General features: G+C 58.9%; 1 protein-coding gene and 1 long non-coding RNA gene across 2 annotated transcripts; both read left to right on the top strand.

The window, feature by feature from the left end:
- Positions 1-324: 324 nt before the first annotated feature.
- LOC136046015 (shematrin-like protein 2) lies at positions 325-3,211 on the top strand (the record flags this gene model as incomplete). The annotated part of the gene is given in 6 exon segments (XM_065732239.1): positions 325-423; positions 877-1,121; positions 1,745-2,045; positions 2,047-2,095; positions 2,667-2,892; positions 3,082-3,211. Coding segments are annotated over 6 exon segments (1,050 nt in total), but the record flags the coding sequence as incomplete, so codon positions are not given.
- A 13,863-nt stretch (positions 3,212-17,074) lies between these two features.
- On the top strand, positions 17,075-21,912 carry LOC136046014 (uncharacterized). Its single transcript, XR_010621956.1, has 3 exons — positions 17,075-17,101; positions 19,090-19,204; positions 21,723-21,912. It is a non-coding gene; the product is annotated as an uncharacterized LOC136046014 (long non-coding RNA).
- Positions 21,913-22,327: the final 415 nt, after the last annotated feature.

Here is a 22,327-nt window from a genome sequence, read left to right as displayed (position 1 = left end):
CGTCTGGGACATGTTCTTCTGCGAAGGTCGGCCCTGCGCCGCTGTGGGGTGGCTATGGGGCGCTATGGGGTGGTTATGGGGTGTTATGGGGTGGCTATGGGGTTTATACGCCGTGCTGCGCGTCTGGGACATGTTCTTCTGCGAAGGTCGGCCCTGCGCCGCTGTGGGGTGGCTATGGGGCGCTATGGGGTGGTTATGGGGTGTTATGGGGTGGCTATGGGGTTTATACGCCGTGCTGCGCGTCTGGGACATGTTCTTCTGCGAAGGTCGGCCCTGCGCCGCTGTGGGGCGCTATGGGGCGCTATGGGGTGGCTATGGGGCACTATGGGGTGGCTATGGGGTCTCTATGGGGCTCTATGGGGTGGTTATGGGGCTCTATGGGGTCTCTATGGGGCTCTATGGGGTGGTTATGGGGCTCTATGGGGTGGCTATGGGTCTCTATGGGGTGGCTATGGGTCTCTATCGGGTGGCTATGGGGCTCTATGGGGTGCTATGGGGTGGTTATGGGGCTCTATGGGGTGGTTATGGGGCTCTATGGGGCTCTATGGGGTGGTTATGGGGCTCTATGGGGTGGCTATGGGTCTCTATCAGGTGGCTGTGGGGCGCTATGGGGTGCTATGGGGTGGCTATGGGGCTCTATGGGGTGGCTATGGGGCGCTATGGGGTGGCTATGGGGTTTATACGCCGTGCTGCGCGTCTGGGACATGTTCTTCTGCGAAGGTCGGCCCTGCGCCGCTGTGGGGCGCTATGGGGCGCTATGGGGTGGTTATGGGGCTCTATGGGGTGGTTATGGGGCTCTATGGGGCTCTATGGGGTGGCTATGGGGCACTATGGGGTGGCTATGGGGCTCTATGGGGTGGCTATGGGGCTTTATGTGGTGCTATGGGGTGGTTATGGGGCTCTATGGGGTGGCTATGGGGCTCTATCGGGTGGCTATGGGGCTCTATGGGGTGCTATGGGGTGGTTATGGGGCTCTATGGGGTGGCTATGGGGCTCTATGGGGTGGCTATGGGGCTCTATGGGGTGCTATGGGGTGGTTATGGGGCTCTATGGGGTGGCTATGGGGCTCTATGGGGCTCTATGGGGTGGCTATGGGGCGCTATGGGGTGGCTATGGGGTTTATACGCCGTGCTGCGCGTCTGGGACATGTTCTTCTGCGAAGGTCGGCCCTGCGCCGCTGTGGGGCGCTATGGGGCGCTATGGGGTGGTTATGGGGCTCTATGGGGTGGCTATGGGGCTCTATGGGGCTCTATGGGGTGGCTATGGGGCACTATGGGGTGGCTATGGGGCTCTATGGGGCTCTCTGGGGCGCTATGGGGTGGTTATGGGTCTCTATGGGGTGGCTATGGGGCGCTATGGGGCTCTATGGGGTGGCTATGGGGCGCTATGGGGTGGCTATGGGGTTTATACGCCGTGCTGCGCGTCTGGGACATGTTCTTCTGCGAAGGTCGGCCCTGCGCCGCTGTGGGGTGGCTATGGGGCGCTATGGGGTGGTTATGGGGTGTTATGGGGTGGCTATGGGGTTTATACGCCGTGCTGCGCGTCTGGGACATGTTCTTCTGCGAAGGTCGGCCCTGCGCCGCTGTGGGGTGGCTATGGGGCGCTATGGGGTGGTTATGGGGTGTTATGGGGTGGCTATGGGGTTTATACGCCGTGCTGCGCGTCTGGGACATGTTCTTCTGCGAAGGTCGGCCCTGCGCCGCTGTGGGGCGCTATGGGGCGCTATGGGGTGGCTATGGGGCACTATGGGGTGGCTATGGGGTCTCTATGGGGCTCTATGGGGTGGTTATGGGGCTCTATGGGGTCTCTATGGGGCTCTATGGGGTGGTTATGGGGCTCTATGGGGTGGCTATGGGTCTCTATGGGGTGGCTATGGGTCTCTATCGGGTGGCTATGGGGCTCTATGGGGTGCTATGGGGTGGTTATGGGGCTCTATGGGGTGGTTATGGGGCTCTATGGGGCTCTATGGGGTGGTTATGGGGCTCTATGGGGTGGCTATGGGTCTCTATCAGGTGGCTGTGGGGCGCTATGGGGTGCTATGGGGTGGCTATGGGGCTCTATGGGGTGGCTATGGGGCTCTATGGGGTGCTATGGGGTGGTTATGGGGCTCTATGGGGTGGCTATGGGGCGCTATGGGGCTCTATGGGGTGGCTATGGGGCGCTATGGGGTGGCTATGGGGTTTATACGCCGTGCTGCGCGTCTGGGACATGTTCTTCTGCGAAGGTCGGCCCTGCGCCGCTGTGGGGCGCTATGGGGCGCTATGGGGTGGTTATGGGGCTCTATGGGGTGGTTATGGGGCTCTATGGGGCTCTATGGGGTGGCTATGGGGCACTATGGGGTGGCTATGGGGCTCTATGGGGTGGCTATGGGGCTTTATGTGGTGCTATGGGGTGGTTATGGGGCTCTATGGGGTGGCTATGGGGCTCTATCGGGTGGCTATGGGGCTCTATGGGGTGCTATGGGGTGGTTATGGGGCTCTATGGGGTGGCTATGGGGCTCTATGGGGTGGCTATGGGGCTCTATGGGGTGCTATGGGGTGGTTATGGGGCTCTATGGGGTGGCTATGGGGCTCTATGGGGCTCTATGGGGTGGCTATGGGGCGCTATGGGGTGGCTATGGGGTTTATACGCCGTGCTGCGCGTCTGGGACATGTTCTTCTGCGAAGGTCGGCCCTGCGCCGCTGTGGGGTGGCTATGGGGCGCTATGGGGTGCTATGGGGCGCTATGGGGTGGCTATGGGGCGCTATGGGGCTCTATGGGGTGGTTATGGGGCTCTATGGGGTGGCTATGGGGCTCTATGGGGTGCTATGGGGTGGTTATGGGGCTCTATGGGGTGGCTATGGGGCGCTATGGGGCTCTATGGGGTGGCTATGGGGCGCTATGGGGTGGCTATGGGGTTTATACGCCGTGCTGCGCGTCTGGGACATGTTCTTCTGCGAAGGTCGGCCCTGCGCCGCTGTGGGGCGCTATGGGGCGCTATGGGGTGGTTATGGGGCTCTATGGGGCTCTATGGGGTCTCTATGGGGTGCTATGGGGTGGTTATGGGGCTCTATGGGGTGGTTATGGGGCTCTATGGGGTGCTATGGGGTGGTTATGGGGCTCTATGGGGTGGCTATGGGGCTCTATGGGGTGCTATGGGGTGGTTATGGGGCTCTATGGGGTGGCTATGGGGCTCTATGGGGCTCTATGGGGCTCTATGGGGCGCTATGGGGTGGCTATGGGGTTTATACGCCGTGCTGCGCGTCTGGGACATGTTCTTCTGCGAAGGTCGGCCCTGCGCCGCTGTGGGGCGCTATGGGGCGCTATGGGGTGGTTATGGGGCTCTATGGGGTGGTTATGGGGCTCTATGGGGTGCTATGGGGTGGCTATGGGGCTCTATGGGGTGGCTATGGGGCTCTATGGGGCGCTGTGGGGTGGTTATGGGGCGCTATGGGGCTCTATGGGGTGGCTATGGGGCTCTATGGGGTGGCTATGGGGCGCTATGGGGTGGCTATGGGGTTTATACGCCGTGCTGCGCGTCTGGGACATGTTCTTCTGCGAAGGTCGGCCCTGCGCCGCTGTGGGGCGCTATGGGGCGCTATGGGGTGCTATGGGGTGGTTATGGGGCTCTATGGGGTGGCTATGGGGCTCTATGGGGCTCTCTGGGGTGCTATGGGGTGGTTATGGGGCTCTATGGGGTGGCTATGGGGCGCTATGGGGTGGCTATGGGGCTCTATGGGGTGGCTATGGGGCTCTATGGGGCTCTCTGGGGTGCTATGGGGTGGTTATGGGGCTCTATGGGGTGGCTATGGGGCGCTATGGGGTGGCTATGGGGCGCTATGGGGTGGCTATGGGGCACTATGGGGTGGCTATGGGGCTCTATGGGGTGGCTATGGGGCTTTATGGGGTGCTATGGGGTGGTTATGGGGCTCTATGGGGTGGTTATGGGGCTCTATGGGGTGGCTATGGGGCACTATGGGGTGGCTATGGGGCTCTATGGGGCTCTCTGGGGTGCTATGGGGTGGTTATGGGGCTCTATGGGGTGGTTATGGGGCTCTATGGGGTGGCTATGGGGCACTATGGGGTGGCTATGGGGCTCTATGGGGCTCTCTGGGGTGCTATGGGGTGGTTATGGGTCTCTATGGGGTGCTATCGGGTGGCTATGGGGCTCTATGGTCTGGCTATGGGGCTCTATGGCGTGCTGTGGGGTGGCTATGGGGCTCTATGGGGTGCTATGGGGTGCTGTAGGGTGGCTATGGGTCTCTATCGGGTGGCTATGGGGCTCTATGGGGTGCTATGGGGTGGCTATGGGGCACTATGGGGCACTACGGGGTGGCTATGTGGCGCTATGGGATGTCTATGGGGCACTATGGGGCAGCTATGGGGCAGCCGTGCGGTGTCTGTGGGGCGCTATGGGGCAGCCATGGGGTGTCTGTGGGGCGCTATGGGATGGCTATGGGGCGCTATGGGGCAGCTATGGGGCAGCCGTGCGGTGTGCGTGGGGCGCTATGGGGCAGCCATGGGGTGGCTGTGGGGCGCTATGGGGCGCTATGGGGCGCTATGGGATGGCTATGGGGCACTATGGGGCAGCTATGGGGCAGCCATGCCGTGGCTATGGGGCAGCTATGGGGCAGCTATGGGGCAGCCATGCCGTGGCTATGGGGCAGCTATGGGGCAGCCGTGCGGTGTGCGTGGGGCGCTATGGGGTGGCTATGGGGCAGCTATGGGGCAGCCATGCCATGGCTATGGGGCAGCTATGGGGCGGCTATGGGGCAGCCATGCCGTGGCTGTGGGGCGCTATGGGGTGGCTATGGGGCAGCTATGGGGCAGCCATGCCGTGGCTATGGGGCAGCTATGGGGCAGCCGTGCGGTGTGCGTGGGGCGCTATGGGGTGGCTATGGGGCAGCCATGCCGTGGCTATGGGGCAGCTATGGGGCAGCTATGGGGCAGCCGTGGGGTGTGCGTGGGGCGCTATGGGGCGGCTATGGGGCAGCTATGGGGCAGCTATGGGGCAGCCGTGGGGTGTGCGTGGGGCGCTATGGGGCGGCTATGGGGCAGCTATGGGGCAGCTATGGGGCGGCTATGGGGCAGCCATGCCGTGGCTGTGGGGCGCTATGGGGTGGCTATGGGGCAGCTATGGGGCAGCCATGCCGTGGCTATGGGGCAGCTATGGGGCAGCCATGCCGTGGCTATGGGGCAGCTATGGGGCAGCCGTGCGGTGTGCGTGGGGCGCTATGGGGTGGCTATGGGGCAGCTATGGGGCAGCCATGCCGTGGCTATGGGGCAGCTATGGGGCGGCTATGGGGCAGCCATGCCGTGGCTGTGGGGCGCTATGGGGTGGCTATGGGGCAGCTATGGGGCAGCTATGGGGCAGCCGTGGGGTGTGCGTGGGGCGCTATGGGGTGGCTATGGGGCAGCTATGGGGCAGCCATGCCGTGGCTATGGGGCAGCTATGGGGCAGCTATGGGGTGGCTATGGGGCAGCCATGCCGTGGCTATGGGGCAGCTATGGGGCAGCTATGGGGCAGCCATGCCGTGGCTATGGGGCAGCTATGGGGCAGCCGTGCGGTGTGCGTGGGGCGCTATGGGGTGGCTATGGGGCAGCTATGGGGCAGCCATGCCGTGGCTATGGGGCAGCTATGGGGCGGCTATGGGGCAGCCATGCCGTGGCTGTGGGGCGCTATGGGGCGCTATGGGATGGCTATGGGGCGCTATGGGGCAGCTATGGGGCAGCCATGCGGTGTGCGTGGGGCGCTATGGGGTGGCTATGGGGCAGCTATGGGGCAGCCATGCTGTGGCTGTGGGGCGCTATGGGGTGGCTATGGGGCAGCTATGGGGCAGCCATGCCGTGGCTATGGGGCAGCTATGGGGCAGCCGTGGGGTGTGCGTGGGGCGCTATGGGGTGGCTATGGGGCAGCCATGCCGTGGCTATGGGGCAGCTATGGGGCAGCCGTGCGGTGTGCGTGGGGCGCTATGGGGTGGCTATGGGGCAGCTATGGGGCAGCTATGGGGCAGCTATGGGGCAGCTATGGGGCAGCCGTGGGGTGTGCGTGGGGCGCTATGGGGCAGCTATGGGGCGGCTATGGGGCAGCCATGGGGCAGCCGTGGGGTGTGCGTGGGGCGCTATGGGGTGGCTATGGGGCAGCTATGGGGCGGCTATGGGGCAGCTATGGGGCAGCCGTGGGGTGTGCGTGGGGCGCTATGGGGCGGCTATGGGGCAGCTATGGGGCAGCTATGGGGCAGCCGTGGGGTGTGCGTGGGGCGCTATGGGGCGTTTCCCCGCAGGGGTGAAGGTGATGTTCCGCGTGGGGCTGGTGCTGCTGCGCCACGCCCTGGGATCCCCCGACAAACTGCGCCGCGCTCAGGGCACCGCCGAGACCGTGCAGCTCCTGCGCCGCCCTGCCCCCACCGCGCTGCGCGAGGACGCCCTGGTGCTTCAGGTGGGGCGCTGTGGGGCCGCTATGGGGCGCTATGGGGCGCTATGGGGTCATAAAGGGTCTCTATGGGGTCATATGGGGTCTCTATGGGGCTCTATGGGGTCATATGGGGTCTCTATGGGGCTCTATGGGGCTCTATGGGGCTCTATGGGTCTCTGTGGGGCTCTATGGGGTCATATGGGGTCTCTATGGGGCTCTATGGGGTCTCTATGGGGCGCTATGGGTCTCTATGGGTCTCTATGTGGCCTCTATGGGGTCATATGGGGCTCTATGGGGCGCTATGGGGCTCTATGGGGTTCTGTGGGGTCTCTATGGGGTCTATGGGGTCTCTATGGGGCGCTATGGGGTCTCTATGGGGCGCTATGGGGCTCTATGGGGTCATATGGGGTCTCTATGGGGCGCTGTGGGGCACTATGGGGTCATAAAGGGTCTCTATGGGGCTCTATGGGGTCATATGGGGTCTCTGTGGGGCTCTATGGGGCCTCTATGGGGCTCTACGGGGCTCTATGGGGTCTCTATGGGGCTCTATTGGGCTCTATGGGTCTCTATGGTGTCTCTATGGGTCTCTATGGGGTTCTATGGGGTGATATGGGGCTCTATGGGGCACTATGAGGTCCCTATGGGGTCTCTATGGGGCACTATGAGGTCTCTATGGGGCTCTATGGGGCTCTATGGGGTCATATGGGTCTCTATGGGGCACTATGGGGCGCTATGGGGTCTCTGTGGGGCTCTATGGGGCCTCTATGGGGCTCTATGGGATCTCATTGGTCTCTATGGATCTCTATGGGGTTCTATGGGGCACTATGGGGTCATATGGGGTCTCTATGGGTCTCTACGGGGTTCTATGGGGTCTCTATGGGGCTCTATGGGGCACTATGGGGTCTCTATTGGTCTCTATGGGGTTCTATTGGGCTCTATGGGGCGCTATGGGGCTCTATGGGGTTCTATGGGGCTCTATGGGGTGCTATGGGGCGCTATGGGGCACTATGGGGTCATATGGGGTCTCTATGGATCTCTATGGGGTTCTGTGGGGTCATATGGGGTCTCTATGGGGCTCTATGGTGCGCTATGGGGCTCTATGGGGTCTCTATGGGTCTTTATGGGGTTCTATGGGGTCTCTATTGGGCTCTGTGGGTCTCTATGGGGTTCTATGGGGTCATATGGGGTCTCTATGGGGCATTATGGGGTCTCTATGGGGTTCTATGGGGCTGTGTGGGGTTCTATGGGGCTCTATGGGGCGCTATGGGGCTCTATGGGGCGCTGTGGGGCTCTATGGAGTCTCTATTGGTCTCTATGGGGTTCTATGGGGCTCTGAGGGGCTCTATGGGGTCTCTGTTGGTCTCTATGGGGCTCTATGGGGCGCTATGGGGTTTCTATGGGGTCATATGGGGTCTCTGTGGGGTCTCTATGTGTCCCTATGTGTCCCCTGCGGTGCCCCTCAGGCGTCCCCGTGTCCCCTCAGGTGCCCCTGCGGTGCCCCTCAGGCGTCCCCGTGTCCCCTCAGGTGTCCCCGTGTCCCCTCAGGTGCCCCTGCGGTGCCCCTCAGGCGTCCCCGTGTCCCCTCAGGTGTCCCCGTGTCCCCTCAGGTGCCCCTGCGGTGCCCCTCAGGCGTCCCCGTGTCCCCTCAGGTGCCCCTGCGGTGCCCCTCAGGCGTCCCCGTGTCCCCTCAGGTGCCCCTCAGGTGCCCCTCAGGTGCCCCTCAGGTGTCCCCGTGTCCCCTCAGGTGCCCCTGCAGTGCCCCTCAGGCGCCCCCGTGTCCCCTGCGGTGCCCCTCAGGCGTCCCCGTGTCCCCTCAGGTGCCCCTGCGGTGCCCCTCAGGTGCCCCCGTGTCCCCTCAGGTGCCCCTGCGGTGCCCCTCAGGCGTCCCCGTGTCCCCTGCGGTGCCCCTCAGGCGTCCCCGTGTCCCCTCAGGTGGCCCTGCGGTGCCCCTCAGGCGTCCCCGTGTCCCCTGCGGTGCCCCTCAGGCGTCCCCGTGTCCCCTCAGGTGCCCCTGCAGTGCCCCTCAGGCGTCCCCGTGTCCCCTCAGGTGGCCCTGCGGTGCCCCTCAGGCGTCCCCGTGTCCCCTCAGGCGTCCCCGTGTCCCCTCAGGTGTCCCCGTGTCCCCTCAGGTGCCCCTCAGGTGCCCCTCAGGTGTCCCCGTGTCCCCTCAGGTGCCCCTGCAGTGCCCCTCAGGCGCCCCCGTGTCCCCTGCGGTGCCCCTCAGGCGTCCCCGTGTCCCCTCAGGTGCCCCTGCGGTGCCCCTCAGGCGCCCCCGTGTTCCCTCAGGTGCCCCTGCGGTGCCCCTCAGGCGTCCCCGTGTCCCCTCAGGTGCCCCTGCGGTGCCCCTCAGGCGTCCCCGTGTCCCCTCAGGTGCCCCTGCGGTGCCCCTCAGGCGTCCTCGTGTCCCCTCAGGTGTCCCCGTGTCCCCTCAGGTGCCCCTGCGGTGCCCCTCAGGCGTCCCCGTGTCCCCTGCGGTGCCCCTGCGGTGCCCCTCAGGCGTCCCCGTGTCCCCTGCGGTGCCCCTGCGGTGCCCCTCAGGCGTCCCCGTGTCCCCTCAGGTGCCCCTGCGGTGCCCCTCAGGCGTCCCCGTGTCCCCTCAGGTGTCCCCGTGTCCCCTCAGGTGCCCCTGCGGTGCCCCTCAGGCGTCCCCGTGTCCCCTCAGGTGCCCCTGCGGTGCCCCTCAGGCGTCCCCGTGTCCCCTCAGGTGTCCCCGTGTCCCCTCAGGTGCCCCTCAGGTGCCCCTCAGGCGCCCCCGTGTCCCCTCAGGTGCCCCTGCGGTGCCCCTCAGGCGTCCCCGTGTCCCCTCAGGTGTCGTCGGTGTCGGTGTCGGAGCGTCAGATCGAGCGGGAACGCGGCGCTCAGCGGCGCCGTTGGGCGGAAACGCGCGGGGCGGAGCTGCGGCCGCCGCCGGAAGTGCCCCGCCCCCACGGAGCGCGCGGAGCGCGGAAGCACTGCGCGGGGGGGGCGGGGCGGGACGCGGTGCGTGGGGGGGGGGGGGGGGTCGATTCGGGGGGGGAGGGGGGGACATGGGGGAGGGGGAGGGGGGACTTGGGGGGGGAGGGGGCACATGTGGGGGGGGGAGGGGGGACATATGGGAGGGGGAGGCCTCGGGGGGGGAGGGGGGAGACATCGGGGGGGGAGGGGTGGACATATGGGGGGGGAAGGGGGGGACATGTGGGGGGGGAGGGGGGACATGTGGGGGGGGGAGGCCTCGGGGGGGAGGGGGGGACATATGGGGAGGGAGGGGGGGACATGTGGGGGGGGAGGGGGGTCATGTTGGGGGGGGAGGGGGGGACATATGGGGGGGGGAGGGGTGGGCATATGGCGGGGGAAGGGGGGGACATATGGGGGGGGAGGGGGGACATGTGGGGGGGGAAGGGGGGGACATATCGGGGAGGGGAGGGGGGGACATGTGGGGGGGGAGGGGTGGACATGTGGGGGGGGAGGGGTGGACATATGGGGGGGGAGGGGGGACATGTGGGGGGGAAGGGGGGACATATCGGGGAGGGGAGGGGGGGACATGTGGGGGGGAAGGGGGGGACATGTGGGGGGGGAGGGGAGACATGTGGGGGGGGAAGGGGGGGACATATCGGGGAGGGGAGGGGGGGACATGGGGGGAAGGGGGGATGTGGGGGGGGAGGGGGGGACATATGGGGGGGGAGTGGGACATGTGGGGGGGGGAGGGGAGGACATGGAGAGGGAGGGGGGACATATCGGGGAGGGGAGGGGGGACATGGGGGAGGGGAGGGGGGGATATGGGGGGGGAGGAATTATGGGGGGTAGGGGGGGACATATGGGTGGGGGGAGGGGGGGACATGGGGGAGGAGGGGGGCGCCTCGGTGGGGGGAGGGGGGGACATGTGGGGGGGAGGGGGAGGGGGGAGGGTAGGAATTATGGGGGGGAGGGGGGGACATATGGGGGGGGATGGGGACACCTCGGGGGGGGGAGGGCGGGGACATGGGGGGGGGAGGGGGGGACATATGGGGGGGAAGGAGGGGGGGCATGGGGGGGGGCTCTATTGGGCTCTATGGGTCTCTATGGGGTCTCTATGGGGCTCTGTGGGGTCCCTATGGGGCTCTATGGGTCTCTGTGGTCCCTATGGGTCTCTATGGGGCGCTATGGGGCTCTGTGGGGCTCTATGGGATTTCTATGGGGTGCTATGGGGCTCTGTGGGGCTCTATGGGATTTCTATGGGGTGCTGTGGGGCTCTGTGGGATTTCTATGGGGTGCTATGGGATCTCTATGGTGCCCTATGGGATCTCTATGGGATGCTATGGGGCTCTATGGGATTTCTATGGGGCTCTATGGTTCTCTATATGGCGCTATGGGGCTCTATAGGATTTCTATGGGGCTCTATGGGATTTCTACGGGGCGCTATGGGGCTCTATGGGATTTCTATGGGGCTCTATGGGATTTCTATGGGGCTCTATGGGGCTCTGTGGGATGTCTATGGGTCTCTATGGGGTCTCTATGGGGCGCTATGGGGCTCTATGGGGTCTCTATGGGGCGCTATGGGGCTCTATGGGATTTCTATGGGGCGCTATGGGGCTCTATGGGATTTCTATGGGGCTGTGTGGGTCTCTATGGGGTTTCTATGAGGGTGGGGGGAGGGGAATTCCTCACTTGATTGACACCTCGCTAATTAATTGTTACCAATTTCTGCCTCATTAATGGATTAACATCTGACTAATTAACAGCCTCGTTAATTGATTGGCACTCGCTAATTAGCGTCACGTGATCCCGCCCGACGCCTCGTTAATTGACACCTCGCTAATTAGCATCACGTGATCTCCACCGACGCCTCGTTAATTGACACCTCGCTAATTAGCGTCACGTGACTCCAACCGACGCCTCGTTAATTGACACCTCGCTAATTAGCGTCACGTGACTCCGACCGACGCCTCATTCATTGACACCTCGCTAATTAGCGTCACGTGATCTCCACCGACGCCTCGTTAATTAATTACACCTCGCTAATTAGCGTCACGTGATCCCACCCGATGCCTCGTTAATTGACACCTCGCTAATTAGCGTCACGTGATCCCGACCGACGCCTCATTAATTGACACCTCGCTAATTAGCGTCACGTGACTCCGACCGACGCCTCGTTAATTGACACCTCGCTAATTAGCGTCACGTGATCTCCATCGTCGCCTCGTTAATTGACACCTCGCTAATTAGCGTCACGTGATCTCCATCATCGCCTCGTTAATTGACACCTCGCTAATTAGCGTCACGTGATCCCGACCGACGCCTCGTTAATTGACACCTCGCTAATTAGCGTCACGTGATCCCGCCCGATACTTCGTTAATTGACACCTCGCTAATTAGCGTCACGTGATCTCCACCGACGCCTCGTTAATTGACACCTCGCTAATTAGCATCACGTGATCCCGTCCGACGCCTCGTTAATTGACACCTCGCTAATTAGCGTCACATGATCCCGCCCGACGCCTCGTTAATTGACACCTCGCTAATTAGCGTCACGTGATCTCCATCGTCGCCTCGTTAATTGACACCTCGCTAATTAGCGTCACGTGATCCCGACCGACGCCTCGTTAATTGACACCTCGCTAATTAGCGTCACGTGATCCCCACCGACGCCTCGTTAATTAATTACACCTCGCTAATTAGCGTCACGTGATCCCACCCGACGCCTCGTTAATTGACACCTCGCTAATTAGCGTCACGTGACTCCGCCCGACGCCTCGTTAATTGACACCTCGCTAATTAGCGTCACGTGACTCCAACCGACGCCTCGTTAATTGACACCTCGCTAATTAGCGTCTCTAATTAGCGCCCCACGGTGGACTCCCGTTAATTGCCGCCCTGCGTTCGTTAACGCTTCTTGTCGGATGGACGATTTGTTAATTAATTAACGTCTTATTGATGATTGGGAGCCCGTTGGGTGCCATCTCATTAATTAATTAATGACGCGCGCTGATTGGAGGCCTGTTAATAATTACAACTTTGTTATTAATTGATTGATTGATGTCCAGTTAATTGGTTAATTGACAGCTCCCGTGGTCGGCGCCCAATTAATTGATGCCCATTGGTGGATTGATCGCTAATTAATGAGCGGAGGATGCTCATTAGTGGATTGATTGCTAATTAATAAGCGAAGGATGCCCATTGGTGGATTGATTGATTACTAATTAATGAGCAGAAGACACCCATTGGTTGATTAATCACTCATTAATGAACAGTGGTCGCCCATTAGTGGATTGAGTGCTAATTAATGAGCAAAATACACCCACTGGTTGATTAATCTTTAATTAATGAACAGTGGTCAGCCATTGGTTGATGGTCAGCCATTCCGCTCCGAGCACTTCCGCCCTCACTGACGCCTTCCGCTCCGAGCACTTCCGCCCTCACTGACGCCATCCGCTCCGAGCACTTCCGCCCTCACTTACGCCATCCGCTCCGAGCACTTCCGCCCTCACTGACGCCATCCGCTCCGAGCACTTCCGCCCGCACTGACGCCATCCTGCTCCGAGCACTTCCGCCCGAACTACGCCCATTCCGCTCCGAGCACTTCCGCCCTCACTTACGCCATCCGCTCCGAGCACTTCCGCCCGCACTGACGCCATCCTGCTCCGAGCACTTCCGCCCGAACTACGCCCATTCCGCTCCGAGCACTTCCGCCCTCACTTACGCCATCCGCTCCGAGCACTTCCGCCCTCACTGACGCCATCCGCTCCGAGCTTTTCCTCCTGCACTGACTCCATCCGCTCCGAGCACTTCCGCCCGCACTGACGCCATCCTGCTCCGAGCACTTCCGCCCGAACTACGCCCATTCCGCTCCGAGCACTTCCGCCCTCACTGACGCCATCCGCTCCGAGCACTTCCTCCTGCACTGACTCTATCCGCTCCGAGCACTTCCGCCCTCACCTACGCCATACTGCTCCGAGCACTTCCGCCCGAACTACGCCCTTTCGGCTCCGAGCACTTCCGCCCTCACTGACGCCATCCGCTCCGAGCACTTCCTCCTGCACTGACTCTTTCCGCTCCGAGCACTTCCGCCCGCACCGACGCCATCCGCTCCGAGCACTTCTGCTCGTACTGACTCCATCCGCTCCGAGCACTTCCGCTCGAACTATGCCCATTCGGCTCCGAGCACTTCCGCCCTCACTGACGCCATCCGCTCCGAGCACTTCCTCCTGCACTGATTCTATCCGCTCCGAGCACTTCCGCCCTCACTGACGCCATCCGCTCCGAGCACTTCCTCCTGCACTGACTCTATCCGCTCCGAGCACTTCCGCCCGCACTGACGCCATCCTGCTCCGAGCACTTCCGCCCGAACTACGCCCTTTCGGCTCCGAGCACTTCCGCCCTCACTGACGCCATCCTGCTCCGAGCACTTCCGCCCGTACTTACGCCATTTCCGGGCTGCCCGAGGACCGGAAGTGGCCACCATTCGACTTCCGGTGCGACTCTGAGAGCGGTGAGCGCGGCCCGCGCGGAGCGGCGGCGTTTGCATATGCAAATGAGTGTTAATGAGGGGCAAATCGGGCTGGAATGAGGGCTCGGGGGTTTAATTAGACGGGGGCGGGGGCTTAATTAGCGGCCGAAGGGGTTAATGAGGTTTTGCGGCGGCGCACGAGGGGTCGGGGCCGTTAATTAGTGGCTGCGGGTGCGCTAATTAGCGCTAATGAGAAGGCACAGCGGCTCCTGAGGGTGAATTGGGGTTAATGGGCGTTAATTGAGGCCGGGGGGGGGGGGGCGGGTAATTAGCGTTTGGTTAAGTGGGGAGGGGGTTAAGAGGGGGTCTGTGAGGGCGTTAATTGCGTTAATTAGGTCCTCATTAGGGCTTAATTGGGATCAGGGCGCTTCGTTGGGGTTTTCGGGGGCGACCTGGGGGCGTTAATTAGGGTTTAGTGGGCGCTAATTAGGGCGTAAGGGGGCTAATTAGGGCTTAATGGGGGTTTATTAGGGTTTAATTGGCGTTAATTAGGGCTTAAGGGGGCTAATTAGGGCTTAATGGGGGTTTATTAGGGTTTAATTGGCGTTAATTAGGGCTTAAGGGGGTTAATTAGGGCTTAATGGGGGTTTATTAGGGTTTAATTGGCGTTAATTAGGGCTTAAGGGGGCTAATTAGGGCTTAATGGGGTTTATTAGGGTTTAATTGGCGTTAATTGGGGCTTAATTAGTGCTTAATGGTGGGTTATTAGGGCTTAATGGGGTTTATTAGGTTTTAATTGGCGTTAATTGGGCTTAATTAGTGCTTAATGGTGGGTTATTAGGGTTTAATTGGCGTTAATTGGGGCTTAATTAGTGCTTAATGGTGGGTTATTAGGGCTTAATGGTGGTTTATTAGGGTTTAATTGGCGTTAATTGGGCTTAATTAGTGCTTAATGGTGGGTTATTAGGGTTTAATTGGCGTTAATTGGGGCTTAATTAGTGCTTAATGGTGGGTTATTAGGGCTTAATGGGGTTTATTAGGGTTTAATTAGCGTTAATTAGGGTTTAAATTATGTTAATTAGATCTTCAGGGCGCTATTAGAGATTAATTGTATTAATTAGGGTAGAATGAAAGTTAATTAGTCCTTAATTAGTGCTTAATTAGCGTTTATTGGGGCTTAATGGTGGTTTATTAGGGTTTAATTAGCGTTAATTAGGGTTTAACTTATGTTAATTAGGGCTTCAGGGCGTTATTAGAGATTAATTGTATTAATTAGGCTTGCATGAAAGTTAATTAGGGCTTAATTAGTGCTTAATTAGGGTTTATTAGGGCTTAATGGGGCTTATTAGGGTTTAATTACCGTTAATTAGGGTTTAACTTATGTTAATTAGATCTTCAGGGCGCTATTAGAGATTAATTGTATTAATTACGCTTGCATGAAAGTTAATTAGGGCTTAATTAGTGCTTAATTAGGGTTTATTAGGGCTTAATGGGGCTTATTAGGGTTTAATTAGCGTTAATTAGGGTTTAAATTATGTTAATTAGATCTTCAGGGCGCTATTAGAGATTAATTGTATTAATTAGGCTTGCATGAAAGTTAATTAGGGCTTAATTAGTGCTTAATTAGGGTTTATTAGGGCTTAATGGGTTTTATTAGGGATTAATTAGCGTTAATTGGGACTTAATTAGTGTTAATGGTGGGTTATTAGGGCTTAATGGGGTTTATTAGGGTTTAATTAGTGTTAATTAGGGTTTAACTTATGTTAATTAGATCTTCAGGGCGCTATTAGAGATTAATTGTATTAATTAGGGTTGCATGAAAGTTAATTAGGGCATAATTAGTGCTTAATTAGGGTTTATTAGGGCTTAATGGGTTTTATTAGGGATTAATTAGCGTTAATTGGGGCTTAATTAGTGCTTAATGGTGGGTTATTAGGGCTTAATGGGGTTTATTAGGGTTTAATTAGCGTTAATTAGGGTTTAACTTATGTTAATTAGATCTTCAGGGCGCTATTAGAGATTAATTGTATTAATTAGGGTAGAATGAAAGTTAATTAGGCCTTAATTAGTGCTTAATTAGCGTTTATTGGGGCTTAATGGTGGTTTATTAGGGTTTAACTAGCGTTAATTAGGGTTTAACTTATGTTAATTAGATCTTCAGGGCGCTATTAGAGATTAACTGTATTAATTAGGCTTGCATGAAAGTTAATTAGGGCTTAATTAGTGCTTAATTAGCGTTTATTGGGGCTTAATGGGGCTTATTAGGGATTAATTAGCGTTAGTTGGGGCTTAATTAGTGTTAATGGTGGGTTATTAGGGCTTAATGGGGTTTATTAGGGTTTAATTAGCGTTAATTAGGGTTTAACTTATGTTAATTAGGGCTTCAGGGCGTTATTAGAGATTAATTGTATTAATTAGGCTTGCATGAAAGTTAATTAGGGCTTAATTAGTGCTTAATTAGGGTTTATTAGGGCTTAATGGGGCTTATTAGGGTTTAATTAGCGTTAATTAGGGTTTAACTTGTGTTAATTAGATCTTCAGGGTGCTATTAGAGATTAATTGTATTAATTAGGGTTGCATGAAAGTTAATTAGGGCTTAATTAGTGTTTAATTAGCGTTTATTGGGGCTTAATGGTGGTTTATTAGGGTTTAATTAGCGTTAATTAGGGTTTAACTTATGTTAATTAGGGCTTCAGGGCGTTATTAGAGATTAATTGTATTAATTAGGCTTGCATGAAAGTTAATTAGGGCTTAATTAGTGCTTAATTAGGGTTTATTAGGGCTTAATGGGGCTTATTAGGGTTTAATTAGCGTTAATTAGGGTTTAACTTATGTTAATTAGGGCTTCAGGGTGCTATTAGAGATTAATTGTATTAATTAGGGTTGCATGAAAGTTAATTAGGGCTTAATTAGTGCTTAATTAGCGTTTATTGGGGCTTAATGGTGGTTTATTAGGGTTTTATTAGCGTTAATTAGGGTTTAACTTATGTTAATTAGATCTTCAGGGCGCTATTAGAGATTAATTGTATTAATTAGGCTTGCATGAAAGTTAATTAGGGCTTAATTAGTGCTTAATTAGCGTTTATTGGGGCTTAATGGGGCTTATTAGGGATTAATTAGCGTTAGTTGGGGCTTAATTAGTGTTAATGGTGGGTTATTAGGGCTTAATGGGGTGGGGGGGGGAGGTGCAATTAATGACGGTAATTAATTAATTAGCGCTAACGAGGGGCGCCATGGGGAAGCGCAAGGTGTCCTTCAGTGAGGAGCACGGCCACGAGGACCGCGACGCGCCGCCCCACAAGAGGGTCAGCGCCACTTGTGGGGCGATGTGGGGCGCTGTGGGTCTGAGCGCATCGCTGTGGGGCGCTGTGGGTCTCTGTGGGTCTCTGTGGGGCGCTATGGGGCTCTGTGGGGTGCTATGGGTCTCTGTGGGGCGATGTGGGGTGCTGTGGGTCTGAGCGCATCGCTGTGGGGCGCTGTGGGTCTCTGTGGGGCGCTATGGGGCGCTGTGGGGTGCTATGGGGCTCTAGAGGTCTCTGTGGGGCGCTGTGGGTCTCTATGGGGCTCTATGGGGCGCTATGGGGCTCTGTGGGGTGCTATGGGTCTCTATGGGTCGCTGTGGGGCATTATGGGTCTCTATGGGGCGCTATGGGTCTCTATGGGTCTCTATGGGGTGCTATGGGGCTCTATGGGGCGCTATGGGGCTCTATGGGGCACTGTGGGTCTCTATGGGTCTCTATGGGGCTCTATGGGGCACTGTGGGTCTCTATGGGGCTCTGTGGGGCACTATGGGTCTCAGTGGGTCTCTATGGGTCTCTATTGGGCGCTATGGGTCTCTGTGGGGCACTATGGGTCTCTATGGGGCGCTATGGGGCTCTATGGGTCTCTGTGGGGTGCTATGGGTCTCTGTGGGGCACTGTGGGTCTCTGTGGGGCTCTATGGGGTGCTATGGGGCTCTATGGGTCTCTATGGGGTTCTATGGGGTGCTATGGGGCTCTATGGGTCTCTATGGGTCTCTATAGGGTGCTATGGGGCTCTATGGGGCTCTATGGGGCTCTGTGGGGCTCTATGGGGTGCTGTGGGTCTCTATGAGGTCTCTATGGGTCTCTATGGGGCACTATGGGTCTCTATGGGTCTCTATGGGGTGCTATGGGGCTCTATGGGGTGCTATGGGGCTCTATGGGGTGCTATGGGGCTCTATGGGGTGCTATGGGGCTCTATGGGGCACTGTGGGTCTCAGTGGGTCTCTATGGGTCTCTATGGGGCACTATGGGTCTCTATGGGTCTCTATGGGGCACTATGGGTCTCTATGGGTCTCTATGGGGTGCTATGGGGCTCTATGGGGTGCTATGGGGCTCTATGGGGCGCTGTGGGTCTCAGTGGGTCTCTATGGGTCTCTATTGGGCGCTATGGGTCTCTGTGGGGCACTATGGGTCTCTATGGGGCGCTATGGGGCGTTATGGGTCTCTGTGGGGTGCTATGGGTCTCTATGGGTCTCTGTGGGGCACTGTGGGTCTCTGTGGGGCTCTATGGGGTGCTATGGGGCTCTATGGGGCTCTATGGGGTGCTATGGGGCTCTATGGGGTGCTATGGGGCACTGTGGGTCTCTATGGGTCTCTATGGGGCTCTATGGGTCTCTGTGGGGCACTATGGGTCTCTATGGGGCGCTGTGGGTCTCTATAGGTCCCTATGGGTTTCTGTGGGGCGCTGTGGGTCTCTATTGGGGCACTGTGGGTCTCTGTGGGGCGCTATGGGGCGCTATGGGTATCTATCGGGCACTATGGGTCTCTGTGGGGCACTGTGGGTCTCTGTGGGGCGCTATGTGTCTCTATGGGGCACTCTTGGTCTCTATGGGGCACTATGGGTCTCTATGGGGTGCTATGGGTCTATATGGGGAACTATGGGTCTCTATGGGTCTCTATGGGGCGCTGTGGGTCTCTATGGGGCACTGTGGGTCTCTGTGGGGCGCTATGGGTCTCTATGGGGTCTCTATGGGTCTCTATGGGGCACTATGGGTCTCTATGGGGTGCTATGGGTCTCTATGGGGCGCTGTGGGTCTCTATGGGGTACTATGGGTCTCTATGGGGCACTGTGGGTCTTTGTGGGGCACTGTGGGTCTCTGTGGGGCGCTATGGGTCTCTATGGGGCAGTCTTGGTCTCGATGAGGCACTATGGGTCTCTGTGGGGTCTCTATGGGTCTCTATGGGGTGCTATGGGTCTCTATGGGGTGCTATGGGTCTCTATGGGGCGCTGTGGGGCGCTGTGGGTCTGAGCGCGTCGCTATGGGGCGCAGGGGCTGAGCGGCCCCGGGAGCCGCTTTCCGGGTCAGCCGTCGTTGGACAGCGATGAAGAGGAGGAGGAGGAGGAGGAGCAGTGGGGGGCGGCGCTCGGCATGGCCGACATCCCCGGTCAGCGCTATGGGGCAGCACGGGGGGGGGGGGGGGGGGGCACTTGTGGGGCGGGGGGGGGGGGGGGCACTTATGGGGCGGACGAGTGGCTGAGGGCTGTGGGTCCCTATGGGTCTCTGTGGGTCTCTATGTCTCTCTATGGGTCCCTGTGGGTCTCTATGGGTCTCTATGGGTCCCTGTGGGTCTCTGTGTGTCCCTATGGGTCTCTATGGGGCGCAGTGTGTCTCTATGGGTCCCTATGGGTCCCTGTGGTTTTCTATGGGTCTCTAGGGTCTCTGTGTGTCCCTATGTGTCCCTATGGGTCTCTATGGGTCTCTATGGGTCCCTATGCGTCCCTATGGGTCCCTATGGGGCGCAGTGGGGCACAGTGTGTCCCTATGGGTCTCTGTGGGTCCCTGTGGGGCGCAGTGGAGCACAGTGTGTCCCTATGTGTCCCTATGGGTCCCTATGGGTCTCTGTGGGTCCCTATATGTCCCTGTGTGTCCCTATGGGGCGCTGTGGGGCACAGTGTGTCCCTATGGGTCCCTATGGGTCTCTGTGGGTCCCTATGGGTCTCTGTGGGTCCCTATGTCTCTCTATGGGTCCCTATGGGTCTCTATGGGTCCCTATGGGTCTCTATGGGTCTCTGTGGGTCCCTATGGGTCCCTATGGGTCTCTGTGGGTCTCTGTGTATCCCTATGGGTCTCTATGGGTCCCTATGGGTCCCTGTGTGTCCCTATGTGTCCCTATGGGGCGCTGTGGGGCACAGTGTGTCCCTATGGGTCTCTATGGGTCTCTGTGGGTCCCTATGGGTCCCTATGGGTCTCTATGGGTCCCTATGGGTCTCTATGGGTCCCTATGTGTCTCTGTGGGTCCCTATATGTCCCTGTGTGTCCCTATGGGGCGCTGTGGGGCACAGTGTGTCCCTATGGGTCCCTATGGGTCTCTATGGGTCTCTATGGGTCCCTATGGGTCTCTATGGGTCCCTATGGGTCCCTGTGTGTCCCTATGGGTCTCTATGGGTCTCTATGGGTCCCTGTGTGTCCCTATGGGTCCCTATGGGTCTCTATGGGTCTCTATGGGTCCCTGTGTGTCCCTATGGGTCCCTATGGGTCTCTATGGGTCTCTATGGGTCCCTATGGGTCCCTATGGGTCCCTGTGTGTCCCTATGGGTCCCTGTGGGTCCCTATGGGTCTCTATGGGTCTCTATGGGTCTCTATGGGTCCCTATGCGTCCCTATGGGTCCCTATGGGGCGCAGTGGGGCACAGTGTGTCCCTATGGGTCTCTGTGGGTCCCTGTGGGGCGCAGTGGAGCACAGTGTGTCCCTATGTGTCCCTATGGGTCCCTATGGGTCTCTGTGGGTCCCTATATGTCCCTGTGTGTCCCTATGGGGCGCTGTGGGGCACAGTGTGTCCCTATGGGTCTCTATGGGTCTCTGTGGGTCCCTATGGGTCTCTGTGGGTCCCTATGGGTCTCTATGGGTCTCTGTGGGTCCCTATGGGTCCCTATGGGTCTCTGTGGGTCTCTGTGTATCCCTATGGGTCTCTATGGGTCCCTATGGGTCCCTGTGTGTCCCTATGTGTCCCTATGGGGCGCTGTGGGGCACAGTGTGTCCCTATGGGTCTCTATGGGTCTCTGTGGGTCCCTATGGGTCCCTATGGGTCTCTATGGGTCCCTATGGGTCTCTATGGGTCCCTATGTGTCTCTGTGGGTCCCTATATGTCCCTGTGTGTCCCTATGGGGCGCTGTGGGGCACAGTGTGTCCCTATGGGTCCCTATGGGTCTCTATGGGTCTCTATGGGTCCCTATGGGTCTCTATGGGTCCCTATGGGTCCCTGTGTGTCCCTATGGGTCTCTATGGGTCTCTATGGGTCCCTGTGTGTCCCTATGGGTCCCTATGGGTCTCTATGGGTCTCTATGGGTCCCTGTGTGTCCCTATGGGTCCCTATGGGTCTCTATGGGTCTCTATGGGTCCCTGTGTGTCCCTATGGGTCCCTATGGGTCTCTATGGGTCTCTATGGGTCCCTATGGGTCCCTATGGGTCCCTGTGTGTCCCTATGGGTCCCTGTGGGTCCCTATGGGTCTCTATGGGTCTCTATGGGTCCCTATGGGTCCCTATGGGTCCCTGTGTGTCCCTATGGGTCCCTGTGGGTCCCTATGGGTCTCTATGGGTCCCTATGGGTCCCTATGGGTCCCTGTGTGTCCCTATGGGTCCCTATGGGGCGCAGTGGGGCACAGTGTGTCCCTATGGGTCTCTGTGGGTCCCTGTGGAGCGCAGTGGGGCACAGTGTGTCCCTATGGGTCTCTGTGGGTCCCTATGGGGCGCAGTGGGGCACAGTGTGTCCCTATGGGTCTCTGTGGGTCCCTATGGGTCTCTGTGGGTCCCTATGGGTCCCTATGTGTCCCTATGGGTCCCTATGGGTCCCTATGGGTCCCTATGGGGCGCAGTGGGGCACAGTGTATCCCTCCGCGTCCGCGCGCGTCCCTGTGGGGCGCAGAGCATCGCTGACGCTGTGCGTATGGGGCGCTGTGGGGCAGGGCAGGAGGCGGCTCCGCAGTGGGGCAGCGATGAGGTCGCCGTGGGGCAGTGCCCCATAACCCCGTTCAATTTGGAGGAGGAGATGGAGAGCGGCAGCTTCGACCGCGCCGGGAACTACCGACCCCGGGGACCCCCCCCCCCGCCCCGACCCATGGCTCGACACCCTGCCCTGGGTATGGGGCGCTATGGGGCGCTGGGAGGTGGCTGTGGGGCGCTGTGGGGTGGATGTGGGGCAATGGGAGGTGGCTATGGGGCGCTGGGAGGTGGCTATGGGGCGTTGTGGGGCTCTAAGGGGCGGCTATGGGGCGCTATGGGGTGGCTGTGGGGCGCTGGGAGGTGGCTATGGGGCGCTATGGGGTGGATGTGGGGCACTGGGAGGTGGCTATGGGGCGCTATGGGGTGGATGTGGGGCACTGGGAGGTGGCTATGGGGCGCTATGGGGCACTGGGAGGTGGCTATGGGGCACTATTGGCTGTCTGTGGGGCACTGTGGGGCTCTATGGGGCACTGGGAGGTGGCTATGGGGCTCTATGGGGCACTGGGAGGTGGCTATGGGGCACTATTGGCTGTCTGTGGGGCGCTATGGGGCTCTATGGGGCACTGGG

This window comes from Cyrtonyx montezumae, unplaced genomic scaffold (genome assembly GCF_038088225.1).
Source record: "Cyrtonyx montezumae isolate F1298 unplaced genomic scaffold, pur_monq_1.0 scaffold_151, whole genome shotgun sequence".
Lineage (NCBI taxonomy): Eukaryota > Metazoa > Chordata > Aves > Galliformes > Odontophoridae > Cyrtonyx > Cyrtonyx montezumae.
The sequence above is the reverse complement of the archived record's forward strand: the minus strand, read 5'-3'. Positions and strand labels throughout refer to the sequence as shown.